Source organism: Erythranthe guttata, chromosome 5 (genome assembly GCF_056151865.1).
Source record: "Erythranthe guttata isolate IM_541 chromosome 5, IM_541, whole genome shotgun sequence".
Lineage (NCBI taxonomy): Eukaryota > Viridiplantae > Streptophyta > Magnoliopsida > Lamiales > Phrymaceae > Erythranthe > Erythranthe guttata.
The window spans coordinates 4,191,111-4,217,347 of record NC_142537.1 but is presented as its reverse complement, the minus strand read 5'-3'; the positions used below and the strand labels follow the sequence as shown (position 1 = coordinate 4,217,347).

At 32.1% G+C, this 26,237-nt stretch overlaps 3 protein-coding genes across 3 annotated transcripts; 2 read left to right on the top strand and 1 right to left on the bottom strand.

The window, feature by feature from the left end:
* Window positions 1-3,931: 3,931 nt before the first annotated feature.
* Window positions 3,932-8,201, top strand: LOC105962356 (transcription factor bHLH157). Its single transcript, XM_012986654.2, has 9 exons — window positions 3,932-4,567; window positions 5,060-5,149; window positions 5,366-5,474; window positions 5,588-5,632; window positions 5,754-5,813; window positions 5,934-7,022; window positions 7,104-7,313; window positions 7,399-7,533; window positions 7,628-8,201. Exons 1-9 carry the CDS (start codon window positions 4,458-4,460, stop codon window positions 7,823-7,825), a joined length of 2,046 nt encoding a protein of 681 aa, XP_012842108.2. The 5' UTR covers window positions 3,932-4,457; the 3' UTR covers window positions 7,826-8,201.
* Window positions 8,202-8,431: 230 nt separating this feature from the next.
* On the bottom strand, window positions 8,432-9,785 carry LOC105962338 (protein LEAD-SENSITIVE 1). Its single transcript, XM_088818665.1, has 2 exons — window positions 9,691-9,785; window positions 8,432-9,188 (listed from the first exon to the last, which is right to left on the bottom strand). Exons 1-2 carry the CDS (start codon window positions 9,782-9,784, stop codon window positions 8,563-8,565), a joined length of 720 nt encoding a protein of 239 aa, XP_088674791.1. The 5' UTR covers window position 9,785; the 3' UTR covers window positions 8,432-8,562.
* A 5,220-nt stretch (window positions 9,786-15,005) lies between these two features.
* Window positions 15,006-19,856, top strand: LOC105949829 (oligopeptide transporter 7). Its single transcript, XM_088818661.1, has 7 exons — window positions 15,006-15,346; window positions 15,422-15,918; window positions 16,616-16,713; window positions 17,243-17,812; window positions 18,004-18,259; window positions 18,388-18,570; window positions 19,028-19,856. Exons 1-7 carry the CDS (start codon window positions 15,307-15,309, stop codon window positions 19,634-19,636), a joined length of 2,253 nt encoding a protein of 750 aa, XP_088674787.1. The 5' UTR covers window positions 15,006-15,306; the 3' UTR covers window positions 19,637-19,856.
* The last annotated feature ends 6,381 nt before the right edge of the window (window positions 19,857-26,237 follow it).

Here is a 26,237-nt window from a genome sequence, read left to right as displayed (position 1 = left end):
ACTATTGAAATAATATCCCGTGCATCGCACGGGGAAAAATGCTAGTTAAATTATAGAATTAATAATTCATTATGTTTTGCCAAATCTGAACAGAAAAAAATTATTATTTAAGTAAGATTGTTAATTTATCGAGTATTAATTATCGATGTTCTACTGTAGTATTAGTATATAAATCATATGATTTTTTATTTATTTATTTTTACATATAATTATATCCATATTTTTTACATTTTCTCAAATACTCCCTCTGTTCCATAATATCTGTCTCTTTTGAGAATTTTTTTTGTTCCATATTATCTGTCACTTTACAATTCCAATGCTGCATTAATTGCTTATTTTTCAATTTTACCCTTATTAAATCTATAGCACTCTTCATGCATTAATTAATAAACAAGGGTATTTTGGTCCATCACTATCTATTTTCCTAAAATCAAGACATATTTATTGAGATTCTTAAGATTTGTGCCAAGGTGAAAAACGACACCTATTTAGGAACGGAGGGAGTATTTCTTTATCCAACGACAAGAGAAAGAGAGTGTTAAAATTTAAAGTAGTATTAAATGATTTTGTATCATTAAAACAGCAAATATATATATATATATATATATATATATATATATATATATATATATATATATATATATATATATATATATATATATATCGAAAATATTTATTTTGTTAGATAATATAATTTTATAAATTTGTGATAATTGAGTAGGATTATAGTGTATGATGAAAGGAATATAGATATGTTTTATTTATTAAATAAAATAAATAATAATGGAATCCAATGATGGTGAATGTGAATTGAGGATTTCTATAGAAATTGAAACACAGAGAAAATGGGGAAGGGGGTAACTTTAATTTAGAGGGGGGCATTTGCAGAAAAATGCCCAGAAAATGATCCCTTCAAACCCCACATTTTTACAGAGGGGGGGGCGGGGGGCCGGGGGGCGGGGGTGGTGGGGGGCGGGGCCCACCGGATGGATTGGTGTAAAAGTGAAAACATTCTCAGTTCCCGAGGTGGGGACTGTGGACTGCTCGATATACAATAGGCTTGCCTCGTGTTTCTCTCGGAATATTCTCCTCTTTTATTCTCCGGCCAATTATTGTCTCAAACCCCCCGCCTTCCACCAGCTATCACGCATAATAATAAATTTGGAAGGATAATTATTTATTTATTTAATTTGTTTCTTCTTGATTTTTGGGTTTTCCTCTTAAATATGTTGTTCATTGTTGTGGTTTAACAGAATTTTCTAGGACTGGGCAGGGATTGATCAGGTGAATTACCTATTTGACCCGAGTGGATCGCCCGATTTTGTTGAATATTGAAAATTATTACTGGCCTGATCGTTATAAGTCGGATAATGATTGGCAACCGATTTGTCGGATAAATAATGGGTCGGTTTGAGGATTATCGTTCATTTTTTTAATAATAATGTAAGATGTTTTTAAAAGTTTATTTACAAGATATTTAAAATTTTGAGAAAACTTTTATTGCAAAAATTCTTAACTTTAAAAATAAGAGCTTTTTTTCTATTTATTAAATATTTATAATGCATTTTTATTATTAAAAAGTTGGTTGGCCGATATTACACGATCAACCGATTTTTGAGTAAAATGAAGATCGATCATCGGCCCGACTACAAAATTATCGTCCGATAAAACCGAACCATGTCCAGCCCTAGACTTTACACACAAAAGGCCCTCGTTTGTGTTCATTTTATTATCTACACGTATGTTTGTTAATCAAACCCAATTCTTCGATCAATTTGTCATTGTTCGTTAAAACTTTATTTGAGCTTGGTTTGTTAACACAACGTATCAAACATAAACATAACACGACGTAGAAAAAGAAGAATACTTATATATTAGAGCAACAAATAAATTTCTTAATTAGGGTTTCAAGGCTAGAAATATTATATTTGACTTTAAAGTTTATTTGTAAAACATAGATTGAATATAATAAAGCCAGTATTCATCTTTTTAATAATGAATATTCAACATTAATTTCTTGAAGAAAAGGAAGATATCGCTCATAATATCAATCATTGACGAGTATTAATTTTTAATGATTCAAGAATCCAACAATTAAAGTTTAATTGATTTTGGACGTTAATTAACTAGTCATTTTAATTTTTTCCCTCAAATAATAATAATAATAATAATAATAATAATAATAATAATAATAATAATAATAATAATAATAATAATAATAATAATAATAATATATTATTATTATTATTATTATTATTATTATTATTATTATTATTATTATTATTATTATTATTATTATTATTATTATTATTATTATTATTATTATTATTATTAAATGTCTTTAATTTTTATTATGCTTAGAAAAAGGTATTATAATTTGCTGGCACAGACAAATTAAAATGGAGACTTTTTATTTTAATATTTATAATTTGTATATTATATTATTTAGTTGTCATAATGTAGAAATAGACATATGCAATAATATTTTGAGCACTAATAAAAATTGCAGGCTTCTTGTTTGAAAACTTTTGAAAGGGACAATCATAATATTTGTGCTGAGATGTTGGAGTTGCTTTTTAAATTTAAAACAAGATTGACACTTCCATCATTCTTGCCTTCTTTTCTTTACACCTCCAATTTCTTCAAAGTCAAACCTTAAGTACATAATAAGTTTTGATTTAAAAGTTTTGACCATATATTTTTAATATAGTTTATTAAAACTAATTCTAATTTCAAAATGATTATCTACTTTTGTGACAACACAATAACATACACCATATTCATGATATATAATTTTCATTTATTTAAATAAAAACGACGAGTCTTTATTCGGTTATACTTTTTTCTGAGTGTAGTATAGATTTGACCAGAACACCTCTTACTTGATATTTTATCGTCTCGTTTTACTCTCGCGGCTAGGGGTTCAAACTCATTTTCTTTTAGCATTTCTCATCTAGTAGGATTTATTTATCGTTAAATAAACAATTTAATCATCGCCATTTATTTAAATAAAAACAGTAAGTCTTTATTCGGTTATACTTTTACCGGGTATAGCATAGACTTGACCAGATGAAACACCATCTCTCTCGATATATATCTTACGGTCTCGTTTTATGTTGACGTTAGAAGTTCGAACTCATTTTCTTTTAGCATTTCTCAATTATTAGGGTTTATTTATTATTGTCAAATAAACAATTTAATACATCAATTAAGAAAATATATATTTTATTTTTACCATAGTCAACAATCAATAGTAATTAGTCAAACAAAGTAAGATTTAGTACTTCAATTTTTATTTTATTTTCACATTTTTATTGTGTTAATTAATATAGTACTACAATATTAATATATATATATATATACATATATATAATAACAAATAAAATTTCAGATAATATAATTAATTAATTAATTAATTATGTGCTCCACACCTACCTCAAATATTAGGACAACCCATCATCATTTCTCACCGAAAAATAAATAAAAAAATAAATATTTTTTTAATTACACCCTAAAAACAGAAAGTCAGAAATGACCAAGAATTGCAAAATAAGATCCCTCACAGCTGAAAATCTCCCCACAGAGATATTCTTGGCAATAAAGACAGATAAAGAATCCATAAATGCATTTGCATAAATGAGGAAATTCTCTTTGGTTAAAACTTTTACTCCCCTCCCTCTCTCTCTCTCTCTCTCTCTCTCTCTCTCTCTCTCGCCAATATATACATACACATATATACAAAGTAGTATCAATATTGTATCTATATATTAAATCCACTTTAAACTCGTCTGCTATATTTTCTTGTCTTCTCTCTCACCTGACCCCTTTATAGTTTTTCCCAATTTTCTGTAATTTTGTTGTTGTACTTTTATATATACATATACATACACATATACATATAAAATATATATATATATATATGATATATGATGAGTTGTTTTTAAGCTTTTGGTTCAGAAGCAACATCCAAAACGTCATCCTTTTAGGTCACAGTGCTATTTTTACTAGTGTTCCTATTTTCTTCTTACAAGTTGATAAACTTTCTCTCCCAGAATCATTCTTTGTTTTTTCCCTTACCCCCAAAACACACACACTGTGTGTTTTCTCTCTCTACATCTCTCTCTGTCTTATCTTTTTTTTTTTTTGCTTTTGCTGCAGCAAGCACCTTAGCTTCAAACCTAGCCAAAAAAACTTTCACTTCCACCAAGGTTTGCCTTGTTTTCTTTTTTGCCTTGTGTGGTAAAGACTGCATTTTTATCTCTTTCTCTGTGTGTGTGTGTGTGTGTTTTTCTTGGGCTGTGATCTCAGCTGTTTGATGATGATTATGAGTTCTGGGTTTTGATGACAACTTAGAAAGAGAAATAGAGGAGAGAGAATTCATTTCATTCACCTCACTTGAGAAGAGATTTTGTGCTGCATTCTTGCTTCTTTCTTTTTGCAAAAAAAACAAAAAAAAAATGTCTGCAGAAAAGTGTGATTCAATTATAAAGGAAGCCCTCAAGATTCTTTGTTGCAGTAATGGATGGTGTTATGGAATTTTCTGGGGTTTTCATCAGACTAATTCTTTGTGAGTTCTCTCTCTCTCTCTCTCTCTCTCTCTCTCTCTCTCTCTCTCTCTCTCTCTCTCTCTCTCTCTCTCTCTCTCTCTCCATGTTTTAATTGTTTTCATGGGTTTTCAAGGTATAGGGTTTTCTATTTTTTTTCTAAATCATTCCTTGTTCATAGTAAGATTTGAGTGTCTTCAAATATCTGTTGGTTTGTCAACTGTGTTCAATCTCTTAATTTTTTTTTCTTGCAAAAAAAACCCACTGTCTTAAAAACAGTTACTTTTTCATCCAGATGTAAGTTTTCTTGTGATTAAATCAGAAATTATGTATAAAGAGTTTTCCTTTTTCTTTTCCCTTTTCTGTGTGATGATGATTGATGTCTAGAAAAGCATATTCCATTTTTCTTTTTCTTTTTTCCTGGATTTAATTTATGGCCTAATTTAATCTTTGATTATAAGTTCTTGAATTTTTTTATTTATTTGTAATAAAAATTTAAACTTTTGTGCATGCAGATTATTGACAGTAAAAGACACCTACTATGAAGAACAAATGGCTCTTCTCATTGATAACTTGCTTCTTCAAGTACATGTTGTGGGAGGAGGGTAAGCCATATATATATATATATATATATATATATATATATATATATATATATATATATATATATATATATATATATATATATATATATATATATATATATATATATATATAATCTTATTTATTTTTTTTCGTCGAAATCCATAATATTCGTTTATCTGCGAAAAATAGGAAAGTAACGAATTTCTAAATCGACAAGTTTTGAATTTTTGTGGCAGGGTAATCGGACAAGTTGCGTTTGCGAAAAACCACCAATGGATCCATTCAGATGCATATAATCAAAGCCTAAATTCTTTAGTATCATTCGAAAGTCTCGAGTTTTTGCAGGTATATATAATAAATTTTCGACTAATTATCGCCCGAGTTAAATTTAGAAATTTTACTTAGTAAAAACTGCGTCTAATATCGAAAAAACCGTTTATATATACGTCTTTCAACAGGATGATGATTCGGAGTTCAATTCCCAATTCTCTATGGGGATAAAGGTGCCTATTTAATTTACGCATTCGTTTTAGTTTCATTTCGTGTGTTCGTTTTTTCGACAATCTTTAATTTTTTAACCACATTTGTTCGTAGTATTTATTATCGAAATTTTGTTTTTTGCAGACTATCGCTCTAATCTCAATCGAACCTTGGGGCGTTGTACAATTTGGATCAACTCACAAGGTACTCTTTTGTGAACATCATAAGTATATATATATATATATATATATATATATATATATATAAGCACACATTGTCATTTTTCTTACATTTTTTAGTTCCCATCTGCCAAATGCTCAACAGAATCCCGAGACGAAAGAATTTGTCAGTCAAGTGAAAAGGGTTTTCGGAGGAACAGACGAAATTCAAGAAACGAGGCTCTTACCAAGCGAACCTTCTCCTTTGTTCGATAGCCGTTTTCTTGATTCGGAAATGGCGTTTTGTTCGTTACCACCATTTCCTTCCTCCACTTCAGATAATTTACTTACCGAGAATCCAATAGAAAAGTTCCTTTTAGATTCTGAAAATTTCTTCGACTGTTCGGCGAATCAAACGCTTAGCAATAACAGCGATTGCTCTGTTCTAACATCTTCTTGGCCTCATTTTACGACATACGGGCTCGAGACAAATGATTGTAATAACAACGCTCAAAGACCATCGTCGTCAAATGGCTTATTATCAACGTTGGACGACTTTTTTCAAGAAAGCGATTTCGCTGATGTCATCCCCAAACACGGCCTGAAAAACGATGACGACCCTTTTCAATGGTTTTCTCCTCAACCACATGCAAACGGGCTTGTTCCATTATCGAGAAATAGCTCCCCGGTTTTCATTGAAGAGAATATTCCGACTAATTCAATGCAGAGTTCGGTGACAGACGCCTTGAGAACTAATACCGACGCTAATAAAAGTGCGGGCCCGTCTGAGATTGGCAAGCTTTTCAATAAGCCGCTCGGTTGGAACGAGACTTTGATTCCCGTCGATGATTTGAAATTTGTCGGGCCGAAAAACCGCCCCTCGAACAGCTTATTTACCAAAATAGGCCTGGACCGGATTCTGGACGGTATTGCTAGTGACAATAGATACGAGGATAGATCTTCGTATTCTTCTATTGCTAAAAGAAGAAAAATCGACAATGGAGTGAAGATCGAAGGCGTTGTTCATAGTTTTGATGGAAGAATGAGCAGCATTGAAGAAGTCAACTGTGAAGGCTCGCGTAATAGTAACAGCTGTACAGATGCGGGACCCTCTAGTTCGTCGAGGAAGCTTGACGAACAAGCAAAACACTCGAAGAAAAAGGCTAAAGCAGGTTCAAAACCGAGGCCTAAAGATCGTCAAATGATCCAAGATAGGCTTGCTGAACTGAGGGAGCTCATTCCGAACGGTGAAAAGGTGAGTACAATTCTTACGTAAATTAATATGTTAAGAATAATTATAATAGTTTCGTGACATGGTAAATTGCTGACGTGGCAGATGAGCATCGACCGTTTGTTGGAGCGGACCATTAAGCATATGAACTTCATGCAGAGTCTTCAAAGGCATACGGTGAGTTTGAAACAACTCGATAAGACGAAGGCGAAACAGAGTAACGAAGTTACGTGGGCATGTGAAGTTGGTGACCAAACCATGGTTTGTCCGCTTATAGTCGAGGACTTAACTACCCCTGGTCAAATGCTTATCGAGGTAAGACATGAATCGCGTCGTAGTTTTTTCAATCCTGGTCTCGTATAACCGTTTTTTTTAAATATCTTTTTTTTTTTCCGTGCAGATGCTTTGTGAAGAACAAGGTTTCTTTTTAGAGATTGTTGATGTAATACGAGGTTTCGGATTGATTGTCCTAAAGGGAGTGATGGAAGTTCGCGAAACGAACAAGATATGGGCTCACTTCATGGTAGAGGCTGAGGTAGAAATTACTGAACATTTTAAAAAATAAAATAAAAATCTTTAGGTGTTGTATATATATTTGACCGAAGTTTTTAAATATTTTTGTTCTGCAGGGAAATCGGCTTGTGACACGTCACGAAATATTTTCGTCGCTAATTCAGCTATTGCAAATGAGCGGACAAACTTCAGCGACGAATACAAGTAGCGACGGATTCAGTAACGTTATTAGCTCAGCCATGCCTTCTTCAAACAACTACCAACCTTCGTTTCCCGTCAACTTTGCCGATGCTATTCAATGTGCAAATTTGTGACGACTAACGACGGTCAATAAAAAGTAAAATGAATACGAAAAAGAATAGTGCATTGGAGCCAAAATGCTCATTTCGAAGCTGATAACGATTTGCTTAAATTGTGTGGTAGGTAGAATCTATATATATATATGTTTTTTCAATTAGGGTTTTTTCGGTGTGTATCGTATTTGTAACAGGAGAACAATTGTTACCTTATATGTTTTCTTCATAGTTGATAATAGGGTAGGCTCATTCAATATTGAAGCTGACGTGTCGAGTAGTTATAGGTTAACTTCTGAATTTGTTTTAGTTCTTCCCTTTTGAGTTTCTTGGTTGTGTATAAAAATACTTTTATTGATTGTGTGATTTACCAGTATAAATATTTCTTCCGAGAAAACGGAGGCCAAACTTCGTTTTTTTTTTTCCAAGCAAATGTATTGTCATTCCTTACATTCAAATACATGTTTCGAGAGAAAAACATATATTTGATCGACAAACATAATAATACACCATAAACTCAGAACGCATACTAATTTGCATTAAACATTTCGGGTGCATTTGGATGGGGATGGATTTGAAGGAGCGATTTCAAATTAAATCCGTCATAATAAATCCATAGAGGGCCCGTTTGGATTGAGTAATTTGAAAACTCCCAATACAATGAACCGAAAAACAAATACAAAAAAAGATTGAAGGAAATAAAGATCGAACTCCTATCATTAAAGTCAATCGATCACTTTAAATTAGAGCCGGAATCTTCATCGCCTCGCCGAAGTTTGATCACCACGGATCGATGCTAAGTCCTCTACCTTAACCTTAATTGCATCACCGCGCACACCAATGTCAAAAGCATACCTAAACAAATAACCCCCACTTGCTGCTGTAAGAACAACTGGATTCGAGAAGAATATTCGAAGGGGCAAAGAAAGAATCACAGAAGTGGGGCCCGCTACAGCAGATATCACTTGACCGCTGCTGCCTCCCGAAGAAGAATCTGTTCTGGCAAGGACAAGCAATCCCGTTTTACAGTAGAGAGCAAAGTCCTCACAGTTATTACTGAACAAATCATAGTCCCCAAATAATCCATTCCAAAGCAAATACATAGCTCTGTAAAACACCACATCCATCGAGTCGGATTTTGCAGCAGTGCAGCCGCCTCGGATTTTAGCGCTATAAGCTAGGAAACTAACTCCGTACTCAAAACGGTGCAAAGATCCATTTTGAAGGAAGCAATTCAGGCAAGAGATAATGACTCCACTCGTTGAGCAACAGCTGTCTGGAAAATTCAGACAGGCAATCGGTACAGTCGAAACGGAGGACGATGAGAAACTCGAACCCTGGTCAAGAGTGAAGTGCACCACTTTGTTGTCACCGACGTAGATGCCTGAAATACAATGTAGAATGAAAAACCATCAGCTTCATTTTCCTTCGGGAGCTATTTTTTGTTCTCTCTCTCCAAGAAAACACTTAGGGTGCATTTGGATGGAGGGATTTCAGATCCATAATAACAAATCCCCCGGACTTGTTTGGATTGAGGGATTTGGAGATGGATTTCAAATCCCCACCCCTCTTTTTTAGTTGTTTTTTGGAGCAATAGTGGTGGATTTCAAATGACTCCAAAATTGGATTCATTTCAAATCCATTCCCGAAATCAAATCCCTCCATCCAAATAGACCCTAAAATTATGGAAGAATCATTTTCACAAACACTTGGGGGGTGCATTTGAATTGAAGGGTTTGAAAATCTTGTACACAAAACCCTCATTTCCAATCCATACAAAAGACAAATTTTAAAGAAAATGTGCCCGAAAAATAGGAATGCATTAACGAAAATGATTACAGAAATGGAGAAAAGGGAAAGAAGAATAAAGAAAGAAAGAAAGAAACCGTGATGAGTGTAGATGAAGAGATTCCTCCATGTGTAGATATGGTCCCCGATTTTCAAATCGCTTCTCTTCACTCTGTGTGAGATTAATCCCATCTTTTCCTTCTTTTAGTTTTTTTTTTTAATTTAAATTAGGAGTATCTATATATATATATATATATAGAACCTTTTTATTCTTCACCATTCTCCTTGGAAGAAGAAGAAGAAAAGAAGGAAGCAGAAATCGAGGAGGCACAGAGATATTCCCACTCAACAGTCGAGAGGAAGAAGAAAGGATTTTTCTGAAATATAAAAATGGAAAAATTTCAGTTTTAATGAAGAGAGCGCGAAACTGATCGTTTATAATTATAATTTCGCCCATCAAATTATAATTATAAATTCTTTACCCAACATAATTGGCTTAATCCCATTTTGCACCATTGAAATATAATGTTTTGGCACTTTGCACCCTCAACAAAATTAATAGCACTTAGCATCCTCGAAACACAATAAATCATGCATAATGCATCTTGGATTATTTTTTAAACCTTAGAGCAACTCCAATGGGGGAATCAAATGGAGTATTAAATGATAAAATTTCCATTTTGATTCCCAAAACTCAAAATTTCTTCTCCAGCGGAAGCACCAAAAGGATAGTTTTTTTGATACTTTATCTCCTAGAGGTGCAAAAATGCACCAAAAAAACCAAGTATCAAATATTCCTAGAAATTAGGAACTACAATTTCAAAGTAAAAAGAATAAATTTTCTAACAAATTCCTATGGAAGACCAAATATATCTTTTAATTTATGTTTAATACATTTTTTAAAATAAAATAATTTATTTGGATCCTACGGGTTGGAGCATATAAGTTTTTTCGAAGTACCAAAGTATTATTTCAAGCATCAATTAATGGTTTAGATGTCTCATTTTAATACCTACCATTGGAGTTGCTCTTATGAAGGTAATTTAATATAATTTACTCGTATTTTTTTAAGATGTCAAATGTCAAATTTTTTTTTTTATAATTATCAATCATTTTCAAACTACAAAATGCAAAAATAAAAATAAATCTCATCCATGTATTAAAATTCTAATTTTCTTTTTTACAAAAATCATAAATCCTTCAACTATTTTGTTATCAAGTTATTTAAAATTTATATTTTCTTCCAAATATTTTCACTAATTAGAGCAACTCCAATCCATTGTTATCAAATGGGTTATCTAATACTCATTTGATAACCAGTATTATACTTTGATATCTCTATACAACTAGTGAACTCCAACCACAAGTATCAAAAAATAATTATCAAACAAATTTATGATTATTTTATATATTATTTATTTTTTAATCCATTTTAAATAATCACACAAAACTGATTTTTCTGGTAAACTATCCTCAAAATCAATATTAATCACGTTTTTACCTTTTGAAAATAGAAAAAAAAAATTATATATACATAGAGACTTTTTTTTTTCCTTGGAACTTTATTGAAGCTCTAGAGAAAAAAAAATTGTGTTGAGATTTTTCAGAGATTTTTTTTTCTAGAGGAAGTTTGTTGAATAGGGTAGATAATTTAATTTTATCCCGTTGAGATTTTTACGTAAAGAAAAGAAAACTCAATTTTGTTGAGGTTTTTCTTTTTTCATGTGCTCCTATTTTTTAGAAGAATATTTGATAATTATTTATTTGGGAAGTATTTTTACTTCCGATTGATGAGTTATCGAAATAGAACTCTATTTTAATAACCCCATTGTAGGAAAGAGTTTTTAGATTTGGGGAGTCAAATGGAGGTTAATGTGTTTGATAACTCGTTTAATAACCTCGTTGGAGTTGCTCTTACAATAAAGATCCATCAATCGAATAATTTAGTGAGAAAAGTTTGTTTTTCTTTTTGAGATTATGATTTTTTTTCCAGATTAAATTCATAGTGAGAATTTTTTTTTTGTACGCTCGAATTTACGTTGGAGATAGAAGATAACAATTTAAGTTGTTATTTTGCACACCGAGAAAAAAAGAACCAATAAAAATTGAAATTATCCTCATCGACTTTTAAATATTCAATCCAGGGAGCATTGTGAATAATGATTAATTATATTTTGAGGGTACAAAGTGTTATTAATTTTCTTCAAGAGTACAAAGTGTCCAAATACTACATTTCAGATGTGCAAAGTGGAATTAAACCAACTTATTTTGATCAATGAGAAATAAAGGGAAATAATATAGAACCATCAATTAATTGTGTATTTGTAAGACTTCTCAACTCGTATGATAAAACTATCATCCATGCTAATTTCAAATTTGTAAAAAAATACAATTGAAGTAAAGAGAATTTTAAAACCTAATGTATAGGTTTATTCTAACCTCCTGAAATAAATATACTTTCTCAATCGATGTACAAGTTTATAGTTATTTTTATGCTACACCCGATGAAAATTACATTAGATTGCTTTTTACCGCTGATCTACACACACCAACATAGATACATGTGAGTTTGTGTGTATATGAATGATAAATATCTATCAAATGTAATTTACCCGATGTAATATACTATAAACTCGGGTTTATTCTAACCAATGTAGATACTTGTCACACGAATGCTTAGAAGATATTTTAATAATTTTGGGATGTTTGTTTTTATTTTCAAACTCAATTTCCAGGTTTATACTATTCATAAAACCGAGATCATGTTTGGTTGATAATTTTATCCAGAAAACCCCATTTTTTCTTATCAATTTTTTATTGAAAATACACTATTCATACTTTTTTTAATTTTCAAATCTACTAAAACTTACTAACATATATATATTTTATTCCACCAACTCATTTCTCTCTCATTCTATTCATCACTCATCATTAATATTTACACGCTCTCCTCTCATTTCTTTCTTATCATTAATATCTACACTCTCTCTCCTCCCAGTTTTCCTCTCTAATAATAATAATAATAATAATAATAATAATAATAATAATAATCATCATCCTCAATCATTATATTCTACTTTTGCACGTACTTTCGTAGAAAAAATTCATCACAACCAAACATATTCTCATTTCTACACCTACATAAAACTAAAAATACCACTTCGTCCAAACATATTTTCGTTTCTACACAAAAACCAATACATCTACTTTTTTCCATCAAAAATTTTGAAAATTAGAAATTTCCATTGAAAATATAACCAAACGTCCCCTTTACTTTTATTCCCCTTTTCCAATTTGGAAAAGGTTTAGATATTTAACGATTTTTCTTTGTTTTTTGTGCCTTCCAGTTCCAGATAGAATGGGGGATAAATGTATGTTAATAAACGAGAGAGGAACTTTTATTAGTATTTAGAAATACTTCCAAGGGTTATTTGAAATTTGAATTTTCTGTTTTTATTTTTTCCTTTTTTCGTCAAGGGGCCATTTCGATATTTTACAACTCCAATTTTTTAGTTATCGTTACTTTGAGGGGTTAAATGTTATTTCATTTATAAGAGGAGTTCTTTTGCAATTTAACCTTATCAAACAGGTTTTTGTAAAAAAAATTTAATCATAAAACGTATATAGAAGAAGAGTAAATGACACTTACCACCCCTGAGGTTATGTGTAATTACTGTTAGACCCCTTATGAATTGGAAAATTACACATACATCGATTTGGATTTTATATTAACTAAACACTTCACCCATTTGACGATAGACTTTTTAAAACTCTGATCTATTCTTACCCTTGACAAAATATTGTTTAAATTACACATATATATACATCTATTTGGACTTTTTATTGAGTGTATAAATCACACTCAATATACATTAACTTTTACTTGGAAGTCGAGACTTAGATTTTCATGAAAGAAAAATAATAAAAAAGAAAAAGAAAAAAGTTGCAACTAAAGAAACAAAATCAAATTGAAAAGATGAATTCAATCGAGAATTAAGTTTTTATGAAGGAAAAATGATATAAAAAAAAAGTTGCAAGTAAGGAAATAAAATCAAATTTAAAGATGGAATCCGCAACAACTTTGACATTGTCCACTATTTCTATCATATATCTCTCTTATCCGAGCTCCATATATCATGATTTCAATGGCATTGAAAAAGCTATGTCAAAAGATTACAACTCTTATCTCATAAAATTTGCACAAACTCAGACTCTAACACGGCCGAAAATGAATCCACATGAACTGGCCAAAGTGCACAAATAGAGCTTGGACAACCGTATGAAAAGTGACCTAAACACTCAGACTGCGAGTTGATGGTTGTAGAATATGGAAGAGAAAATAGTGGTAAAGATAAAAATATACGAGATATAAAATAATCGTGAGTAAAAAAGGTATAGGTGAACTAGGGTTTGTAATGAAATGGTGAAATACGAATATAACAATTTCAAGAGAAGTCTCACTCGTTGAAAGAGAAATTTGGAAAGCGTAAAAGTCTTTCAAGTCAATTGAGTTTAGTTTTGAGGTGCGTATTCCGAAAAATTATGAAGGATGTGTATATGTTAAGACCTCTTAATTATTAATTATACCTAATTAATAAAAGAAGGTAGTGGTTATAATATAATTCAACAATAAAATAATGAGAGAGAAAATAATGTGTTGCTATTGGTCCCTCATGTCGTGCATGGGGTTATTCTCTATTGAAGAATCTGAATCATTGAAAAGTGAACGAGCTTTTCTTCATTCAAAAAAAAAAAAAACTCTATTTCAAACCAAAGTTGTTACTATTTTCCTTCTTTTCCCAACTATCCAATCACGTGGAGCGTAGACCTCACCTTCTTCATTACTTGTTCTTGTAAGATTAGGTAGAAAGGCTGCGATCTAATACCTAATTATATGTTTAATTAAATCAATAAAATATTTTTACTATTTATATATCCACACATATAGACCACGTTCACGACTTCATTTACATTGAGTACATATTAAACGATAGATAACCATCGATATTACCTGTTTTTTAATAGTCAACATCCAAATATTAATACCAGCTGTGGAAAGAAAACTGCATATATGTTTTTATAATGAAATAACTCACAGTCAATTATGTATATGTATTGGATAAACTAATAAATCATACGAGAAATGTAAAACACATTAAACCAATAATGTATGATAAACTCGATATATCTAGCGACCACTGACAAAGAGATCTAGAATTCAATTAATACAATCTCACTTGATTCAACCGCTAGAACATTCATTATTGGACGAGGAGAAAACTAAGGCATATATAGACAATTATGAGAGATAGGTCCACTTTGGATTTTAGTTACACTATTCTGATAGAAGTTATGTGGTACAAGTTTTTGACTATACCCCATCTTCATTTTCATCCAATTCATTAATTTATTCATCACTAATTCAACTATACAATATATAAATAAATAAATAAAATAAAAATTAGCAGTCATTAATGCAGCACATGCATCTATTATTACATAAACAACTCATCCCAAATTTATTACTACCAATTATTTTTACGCTATCTACCACTCCCATCACTATTAAAATTATAACATAAAAGATTCCTTTCAAATTGTCTTACAAAAGATTCATTACATCAAAATCCCCCACACACATTTTCTTCTAACACAATATTTCCATGTAAGAAAAAAATAAATAAATAAATAAAAAAGAAAAAAAAGGGGAAAAAATGGAAGAAGAATCCTCAGATCAAATCACAGCCCCTCTAAGTAAGTTTTAATTTTCCTTAATCTTTGTACGTATAACAAAACAATATATTAATCTTTTTTTTTTTGAATTTGCAGTATCAAAGGAGGAAGATCGCAGCGGTGAATCGAGCAGCAGCAGCAGCAGCTCAAATGAAATCAACGGCGAGAATTCACCGATCGAGCAGGTGGCCCTCACGGTATCGACCGCAGACGATCCGAGCCTCCCAGTGCTGACATTCAGAATGTGGTTCCTGGGCACGCTGTCGTGCGTACTCCTCTCCTTCCTCAACCAGTTCTTCTGGTACCGTACGGAGCCGCTCTCCATCACCGCCATCTCCGCCCAGATCGCCGTCGTCCCCCTCGGCCAGCTCATGGCGGCGAGGATCACCGACCGCTCGTTCTTCCGAGGGTCGAGATTCGAGTTCACGCTCAATCCAGGGCCGTTCAACGTGAAGGAGCACGTGCTCATCACCATCTTCGCCAACTCCGGCGCCGGCACGGTCTACGCCATTCACGTGGTGACAGCTGTCAAGATCTTCTACAAGCAGCACATCAGCTTCTTCGTTTCCCTCATTGTCGTTATCACCACACAGGTATATACATATATAATACTATTAATAATAATAATTAGCTAATTATTTTTTGGGTGAATTACGAATAACCCCCTGAACTTAGGTTAAATAATGAAAAACACCCTCACCTATCCGTAATAACCAAAATCTCCCTCTGATTAACAGTTGATTGAGTTTTTTTAACCGAAAATGTGTACTGTCTATTTTACCTTCTATTAAATAGATGAGAAATAAAAGAAAATATCTTGAAATTGTGTAAAGTCTATTCTTGGAATTAAAAAAAATCCGTGAAAAGTTATATGTAAGGCCTCGTTTGGTTGTTAGGATAAGATTAATCAAGATAAGATTAAATAATCTAATAAGATCCAACTGTATTATTAGACCTTGGAATATCCAATAAAGAACATGCTTATTAGGCAAGATGAACCATGACAACATAATATTTGCAGGTCGACTTGCCAAGTTATTAGGGATACCAAACATCAAACAAAGTCCAATTATTTAGTTAATAGTGGCTAATCTCCCCAACCAAACAAGTGTAAGACGGAAACAATTCTCATGAAGTTTTTGATAATTACGAATAGGTGGAGGTGGTTTTTTTAATTTAACCTAAGTTTAGGGGGTTTTTCATAATTTACCCTTATTTTTTTAATCACACGCAGTGGGAGGTGTGACTGTGTGTAAAAAATGAAAGTGTGATGAAAAAATTGAATGGTAGGTGTTGGGGTTTGGATGGGCTGGTATATACAGAAGGTATCTTGTGGAGCCAGCTGCTATGTGGTGGCCTGCCAATTTAGTACAAGTCTCACTCTTCAGGCTAGTTTTTTTCTTCTTTTTTTACTTTTATTTATTTATTTTCATTGAGAGAAAATAAAATTAAAATATAGTGTATATGATCAAGAAAATAAATTACTTCAATCCCATATTGAATTCTTGTTCTTTTCTTGTGATTAGTGATTACATGCCGTTGGATTTAATTTTTCGTTCAATCTTGTAATCGATATCGTTCCAGTAGCGGAGCCAAGATTTTTGTATCTTCGGGCAAAATACACATTAAATTTTTGTAGTGGTTGTGGTATTTATATATGGTACACCATTCGGGAAAAAATCATGAGAATTCTTATATAAACTAAGAGATTTTCGAAAATTAATTGGAGGGTACAGCCCCCTCGTGGCCTTATACTGGCTCTACCACTGATCAAACATTGTCGTATACGTAGAAGAATGCGACATATCTTATGAAATTTAAAATTATAGATCATGTCGAACAATGTAACTTTTATTTTCCCTAGTAAATTCGATCGAATTTGTATCTAATTCAATCTGCCACGGATATTCTAAACAGGGCTCTCCACGAGAAAGACGAACGGGCGAAAGGCGGTGTGACGCGAACGCAGTTCTTCATCATCGCCTTCATTACTAGCTTTGCATACTACATATTCCCGGGCTATCTTTTCGAAATGTTGACCTCACTCTCATGGATATGTTGGGTCTTTCCCAAATCGGTTCTAGCCCAACAACTCGGTTCGGGCCTAAGCGGGCTTGGCATAGGAGCCATCGGGCTCGATTGGTCAACCATTTCGTCCTACCTAGGAAGCCCGTTAGCCAGCCCGTGGTTCGCAACCGCCAATGTGGCGGTCGGATTTTTCTTTGTTATGTACGTTGTGACTCCACTTAGCTATTGGTTCAACATCTATGACGCCAAAACTTTCCCTATATTTTCCGATGATTTATTCACTAGCTCGGGGCAAATATACGATATTTCTAGCATCGTTGATTCGAATTTCCACCTTGACAACGCGGCCTATGAGCGTGAAGGGCCTCTTCATCTTAGCACGTTTTTCGCTATGACATATGGGGTGGGATTCGCCGCGTTGAGCGCCACGATAATGCATGTGCTTCTCTTTCACGGAAGGTAATTAACACATTACAACCTTGTAAAAAGTTACGATACTTAGATCTTGTTTGTTTGGCAAGATAAACCATGATTAAGTAATCAATCGAGCCATTTTAAAATTAGATATAATTTTATATCGGTTAATCGAACCAAACGAAGGATTAAGATATTGCATATAGCAAATGATCATACAATTAATTCATGTGCAGAGAAATATGGGAGCAGAGCAAATCGAGTTTTAGTGAAAAGAAAATGGACATACACACGAAACTGATGAGCAAGTATAGACAAGTACCCGAGTGGTGGTTTTGGGCGATTCTCGTGGTAAATATTGCACTAACTATCTTTGCATGCGAGTATTACAAGGAGCAACTTCAATTGCCGTGGTGGGGTGTCGTGTTAGCATGCGTAATCGCCATATTCTTTACCCTCCCGATCGGAATCATTACTGCCATTACTAACCAGGTAATATAATCAACTCGTCCGTATCGTATATATATATCCTTTTGCGACCATATTAATACAATGTGTGTCTATCAAACATGTTAACATTTTTTTTTGGCGCGAATGAATTGATTTATTGAAAAGGACAGTCACCGGGATTGAACATCATCACGGAGTATATAATCGGATACATTTATCCCGGATATCCGGTGGCGAACATGTGCTTCAAGGTATATGGATACATAAGTATGACGCAGGCGATTACGTTCCTTCAAGACTTCAAACTCGGGCATTACATGAAAATTCCTCCAAGAACAATGTTCATGGCACAGGTCGGTATTCGAATCCAAACTCAATTGAAGTCGGTTTTCCTGCTTTTTTTTTTTAACTTGCTTGGTTGCGCAAATATGTCATGATTAGGGTTGAAAATTGGAGCCGGATTTCCAGTTTTCGTCAGTGACGATCCGAAAAGTTCTAATTTGGGAATAATTTTATTTTCGATGATTTCCCAAAATTCTATTTTTTTCTTTTCCGGATTGGAATCAGAATTATATATAAAAGAAACACAATTTTCGATTTCTGATCCGATTATAACCAAAAATTCCTATTTCTAGTACGAGCGTCCGACTTTTACCCCTAGTCATGATTGATCAAATAATCGGTTCATATTTGTTGTTTGATTATTCAAATCTAACAACACTGCAATATCTTATCTTCGCTAATCTCATCGGATCAACCAAGCAAGACCTGCGAGAGTGACACACTTTTTTCTTTTGTGTGTGTGTGAAGGTGGTGGGAACTCTTATAGCCGCTTTCGTATACTTGGGAACCGCATGGTGGCTAATGGAAACAATCCCCAACATTTGCGACACATCCTCCGATACCGTGTGGACTTGCCCGGGCGACCACGTCTTCTACGATGCGTCAGTGATTTGGGGCTTGATCGGCCCGCGAAAGATTTTCGGGGACCAAGGAACTTACGGAATGGTCAATTGGTTCTTCCTTGGGGGGGCCGTGGCCCCCCTACTAGTATGGTTGGCCACGAAGGCCTTCCCGAACCAGGAGTGGATCCGACTGATCAACATGCCGGTCTTGATAGGGGCTACCGGCTCGATGCCGCCCGCAACCGCCGTGAATTACACGACGTGGATTATCGTGGGGTTTTTGTCGGGGTTTGTTGTGTATAGATATAGGCCCGATTTGTGGGGGCGGTATAACTACGTGTTGTCGGGGGCGTTGGATGCGGGGCTTGCGTTCATGGGGGTGGTTTTGTACATGTGTTTGGGGGTGGAGAATATTGGTGTGGATTGGTGGGGGAATAATCTTGATGGCTGCACTTATGCTTCTTGCCCTACGGCTAAAGGGGTGGTGTTTGAAGGATGCCCCGTCGTGTCTTAGTTGCGCCGAAAGAAAATTCAATCAAGAATTATTTGTGCTGGATTTGTGGTTTCTCAAGAAACAAAAAAAATATATAATTATGATACTGTGCATAATTCATTATTGTACATGTATTTTTAGCAGATTTGAATATTTGATCATGGTTGCAAAATTGTGTTTACAGATTTCACTCTCGGGAAGGCAGCGGAAAATTAGAAATTTGAACACATATTCTGTTATTGTAGTTTTTTATCTTTTAAGTCTGTTTTTATTTGCATAGAGAATTAGTTTATACAGTCGTACAAATTAGGGATGTAAATGAGCTCGATGAACTGGCTCGACAAAAGCTTGCGCTCAAGCTTAAGTCCATCTTTAACTGTTCATAAGCTCACTAGCTTTTGTGTATATATTATTAATATAAAAATAACTAATATATAACAATAAAATATGTAATCATAAATATATATACATATATACCCTCTCTATTCCATAATAACTGTCTCTTTTTGAAATTATTTTTGTTCCATATTTTATCTGTCGCTTTAGATTTCCAATACTGCATTAAATGCATTTTTCCTGTTTTAACCTTATTAATGAAACTCTAATCATTATTTTTCTCTTATAAATCATTAAATAATAAAGGTTATTTTAGTCATTTCTATATGAATTTTCTAAAATTAAGATATATTTATTGAGTTTTTTAATTTTTGTGAAAAGTGAAAAGAGACACTTATTTAGGAACGGATGGAGTATTAAAAAAAATTACAGATTAATGTTTTATTCTGTATTTTTTTCACTTTTCATATAATTATTTATAATGAACAACTAAAATTAATTATATGTAAAAATTATAAAAACAAAACAAAAAATATAAGATGAGCCGAGCTTTGAGCTCAAGCTCGAAAAATCTGGCACACTCGGCTCATTTACACCCCTAGTGCAAATTAGACAATTAAAAATATTGAATTTATTTCTTCTAAATATTTAAGGAACTATACTTTCAAGTATTAAAACTTGTTAATTAGCTAGAGCGCAAAATGAGTTTTTTAGTCCTGTAAGTTTGCTAGTTGAGAGTTTTAGTCCATCATGTTTCAAAATCAGAATATTAGTCCTGTAAGTTACAAAAGTTGAGAATTTTGGTCCTATGACCTGCTATAACAGATAATGTGATGGTTGGTTGAATGAGTTGTGTTAGAATTTATTTCGTGCAGATTTAAATTATTTGTGTCAGATTCAGTTTTTCGTTACTATTGCGTGAAGTGTTGCAACAGTTTGTGAAGCAGTTCGTAAAAAAAGAAATAAACGAGACACAAATTTTAATGTGGTTCGGATACAACTGTACCCTACATCCACGGGGACCTGCAAATAAAATTTACTAATTTTTAGTTTTACGAATACAATAATAGGACTTAATCAAAATACAAAGACTCCCTCTTTGTTGACGCCGTTCTTGTATACTACGCTGAATTATAAATCTTCAATTTGCAGCACGTCCCTTGCTCCGCACGGTTGAACTCCCTTCAACGCTGAATCCCTCAGTCGACGGATCGATCTCCTCCCGAGATCTGTTTAAGCCCCTCTCCCGAAGAACCGATCTTGTTTTTATATAGAAGAAGCAAACTTGTGATACTCCTTGGATCTTGGTGTCTTCACCACAAAGCCTTGAAGCCGGTATATTTTCTATGAAAATCATGTATCACGATGGAGCAATAAAAACGAGAGGAAAAAAAAAATATTTCTCTGAAATCTTCTCTCGATAAAAATATGTTCCAAGCGCAGCAAATAAAAAGAGCAGAAAACTATGATTTTTTCTCTCCAACAAAAGGCGTGAGATCTGAGGCGCCGTGTTGCTGTATTTATACTTCTACATGTTATAAGAATCCTACAAGGAAATAGAGTCCATTAGGGTTAGGAAACTCTTAATTACGTAGGAAATAATATTTTCAATACAAGGAAACTCTTTAGAAGAATAATTCCTATTATAAATCAATTAATGACAAATTAAAAGAATTAAAAGCTACAAGGACTCTTCCCTTCTTTAGCTCACGGTATATGAAAACTTGTGGCACAAGTTTTATTAATTCTCGTACAATTAGAATCCATGGGATTCTAACAAGTTGGCATGTAAAATATAAAAATAAATAGATTAAAAATAAATTAGGTGATGTGGCTAATGAGTTGGATGGTTTTGGAGAAAAAAAATTAATCCTCAATGTCAAATTCACCATAATAATGAGGAAATTTTAACATATTAAATTTATATATTTAATTTTTTTTGTTATATTTGCAATAAAGAACCACAATAAACCCAATGAATAAAATCTACAACTATTTTTTATGAATGAAATAAGACTAACTGATGTTTAATTAATATTTCTTAGTTTTTATTTGATAAAAATATTAATTAAATTAATATTTATCTAAATATTTCATTTTTTTTACAAATCTATACTTAGTGATTACAATGAAATTGAACCAACAATTAAATTCAACATAAAACCGAAAAAAAACCTTTTAATAAACCTTGTTGTAAAGTTAAATGACATGCACAATCATAATTAGTATAATAAATCAAATACACATTTACGACTTAACCAAAAAAATAATAAAATATATTCAAAACTCTATTAAATTAAATGTACCAAAAAAGTATTATAGAGCCTTCAAACATAAAATACATTATCAAACCAAGAGTAACAAATATCCATAACAAGTAATAAAATATAGTTAATTACTATTTTTATCAATTGAAAACTATGAAATATTAATTAAAAAATAGTTATTGCAAGAATGCTTATTTCATTCATCAAATAAAAATAATTTGATGGTATATTTTATTTCCCTCCAATTTTTTTCAACTCAGCAACATCACCTAATTTATTTTTATATTTTAAATATCAACTCATTCAACCAACCATCACATTACCTGTTATATGCGTCAATGACCAAACTCAACTTTTATAACTTACAGGACTAAAATTCTGATTTTGAAACATAGTGGACTAAAACTCTCAACTACCAAACTTACGGAACTAAAAAAACGGGGAAATTGGCTAGACACCCCTTATTTTGGACTTATATAGGTGGAGGTCCATTGTATTAGATGAATATAGGTGTAGGTCCTTTGACTAATAAAATAAAATAAAATTATTAGTGTATAGACATAAATAACCCTCAATTAATATTTATATGTAAATAGTTATTTTGAAAATTGAGGGAACAAATCCCACAAATCTCTCATTCTCTCTCTCACACACACACACACGGTATCTACTTCTCTCCCCATGCCCACGCCCCACCGCACACATCAGCGTCTTTTTCTCCATTTGTATTCTCTAATAGCTCTTTCTCTCTCAAGTCTCTAGTTTTGGTGAAATTTAATTTTTCATTTCTTCTTAAAAAAATTAATTTTATTTCCATTTATTTTGAATATAAATTGTTATTTCGTATGTTTTCGACAGTATTGCATTTTTTTTAATGTTTTTCATTTTCTAACTGGTTTTACTTCAACGAATCATAAAAAAAATAACAAACCAAAAAGAAATTGCAATATATAATATAAAACTGCATATTGCTATTTATAACTTCAAATTACACAAAGAATAAACATCAATGAAAAGAATAAACATCAAATAGTAAACGGCAAACACAAACAATAAACAACAAATAAAAAACAACACTGCCCCTAGCGTATTTTTTACTCGTGCAATATGAAATAGTTTCAAAATACGAAATACAAAATAAAAGATGTTATAACAGACACCAAAAACATATTTTTTGTCTAGTAGCAAATTAGTATGTTAAGTACAAAATACTTCAACATACAACTTCTTTGAACACATTTAATGTGGTGTTCTTCGAATTTATGTCGGTTGAAGATGTGAACAAGTGAAACGAGGTTTAAGTGAATATTGTGGGATTGAATGATCTTCTGTAATAACTTGTTCCGTAAGGACTTTGTTTGCAGTCTGATTTGCTCTTATTTTCTCCCTTCAGAAGATGTTGAAGAGCCATTTAATATCTTGTTCCTTTTTTTCGTTGACGTGGCTGTTTGAGCACACACAAAATAAAACTAAATAAGACTTTCAATTGCAAACAATAAATTGCAAAAATGAACAAAAAATAGCAAATTGCAAACAATAACTGCAATTACAAACAAGGAATTCAAAGTGTAAACAAGGAACAACAAACAAGAAAATTTCAAATAGAAAATTGCAATTAAGAAATTCAACGTGTAACAAGCAACTGCAAACAAGAACATGATGGTTCGATTGCAACAAGTAACAAACTGCAAACAAATAGCAGGCCACTTAAACATCAACAAAATAAAGAAAACAAGAACAACAAAATGCAGACCACAAGAACAACAAAAAACAAAAACCCGATGGTTCAATAACGCACAATAAAATGCAGCCCGCTTTTTGTTTATTTTAAATTCAATTTACATTCTTTTTTGTTCTTTTTGATTATATACAAACAAAAGGCTGGCTTATGCAATTCAAAATAGGTTTGCCTTATGAAATTTAACACAACTAAGTGCAAATCAAAATTTTCAGTAAATGATTTTTTGAAAATGAAAAACCATAAATGAGTTCTTCAAAGTACCAAGAAAAATTAAAATAAAAAATTTAGTCTTTGAACAAAATTGTTAAGATGTAGAAATTCAAACGCTAAACACTTACTGAAAACAATGTATAATGCACACACCAATCATACAAAATTATAAAAGGAACAGAACACAAAATTAATAAAAGAAGAAAAGTCAAAATCGAAAACCCAACATACAAACGCATAACAAAAAAATTCTTAATGCACACACCAATCACACAAACAATTTACATGATCATTACTTACCAAGACTTAATCGTGCTTTGACCATCTTATGAATTCCAAACAGCAAACGTTATACACCAGCCATCGTTTATGAACAATAAACAATTGGGAAATCGCAAACGAAAAGGGGGCAAACTGGTTCAGCAAACCAAACAGCAAACGACCCTGTTAATTGCAAACGCTCAGAAAACGTAACCTATGGAAGATATCGTAGTTTGTGGAGAGATTTTGGTATTGAAGAATGGGTAAAGAAATCGATTTCCAGAGATGTGGAATTCTATTTCTCCGATTTGCAGTAATGGTTTAGTAACTGTTAGGTCAAACGAAGATGGGAGAAAAATATGGGATTTTATGTTGATAATTTATTTTACCATATATTCATAGGGGTACTTTTGACACATTACAAATAATAAAATCTGCAGGAAATTAAAATTTATTAGATGGATTTTTACACATATAATCTCTTATAGGAGGACCTATAGCAAATTACCCCCTAAAAAAACTCATGTTCCCTTAGTTAGAGCATCCACATCCATGGTACATTTTAATTGCGTCAAACTCTACTTTAAAGTAATCAACATTAATTATTCTTTTGGTCATCAATTCTCAAAAAAAAAAAAAAAAAATTATTTATTTTTCTGAAAGGCATTCTTTCAATATTTCATATTAATTGCACTAGGTCATCCTTTGCTCTCAAATTATTTTTAATTTGTTAATTAAGGTCGTGTTTTTGAAAAAACTTTTGCAAATGATTATTTTTAAAAAATATGCTGCTTTAAATCATAATTGAGAAACGCATTGGAGTTTGTTTCTCCAATTTAAAAGCACTTTTGTAATGAACTAATGAATGCATTTGACATTTTTATCCATATTTATTTTTTTCCAAATATTATTTATTAGGACAATTTAGGCATTTCACTATTTGCAAACACGTCAACTTCTAAGGCAGTGTTTGTAAAAGCTTTTAGAAACAACTTCTGAATCTGTTTGTAAGTGTTTGCAAAACCATTTTTTGCTTTTTTCTTCTCTTAAAATGAGCCGTTTTAAGCTATTTCTTAAAAGCACCGCCAGACCTACCTTTTCTATTTAAATTGATTTTCCAAAATATTTGCAAACATCCTCAACTTTTACATATAAATATTTGATACCTACTCACAATCACTAACTTCTACTTTTGAATAAACTTTTACAAACATCACCTAAATAATTATTGAAGTTTATTTTCGTTGTACTATATTATTTGCTAATATCCACAACTTTCATAAATTATTAATTATTTGAAACTTAAACCATAATCAGCAACTTCTACTTCTACAAAAGCTTTTGCAAACACCAATTAACTAAATTGAGTCTTTTATCCAACGTAACGATAAAAAATAAAGGCATGATAAAAATGTAAAAATAAAAACAACAAAATTAAACCAACTTTTGTATTTATAATTTAAGGATGAAATTTGTTCCTTTGAAAAATAAGAAGGTTGAAATTTGAATAATTTATCATCTACAAGGATGAAATTGCAAACTCTCCCTGCTAAATTCAATGTCGGTGCCACCGTAAATAATAAAGGCACGGCCGAGTTAGCTGTACTTGGCATGATTAAAGCTTTATATATATGAATTGAATAATCACATGCAATATAGAAGAAGCCATGTTACTGTTAATTTCTAATGTATTTTTTAGCCTGCCAGCCAAAATTGCATGACAGCTATTTAATTGTTAATCATTGAGAAATTAAAAATAACTTGTAATGCTTGATGTGATTTTTTTTTTTCATTTAGTCATTTTAAT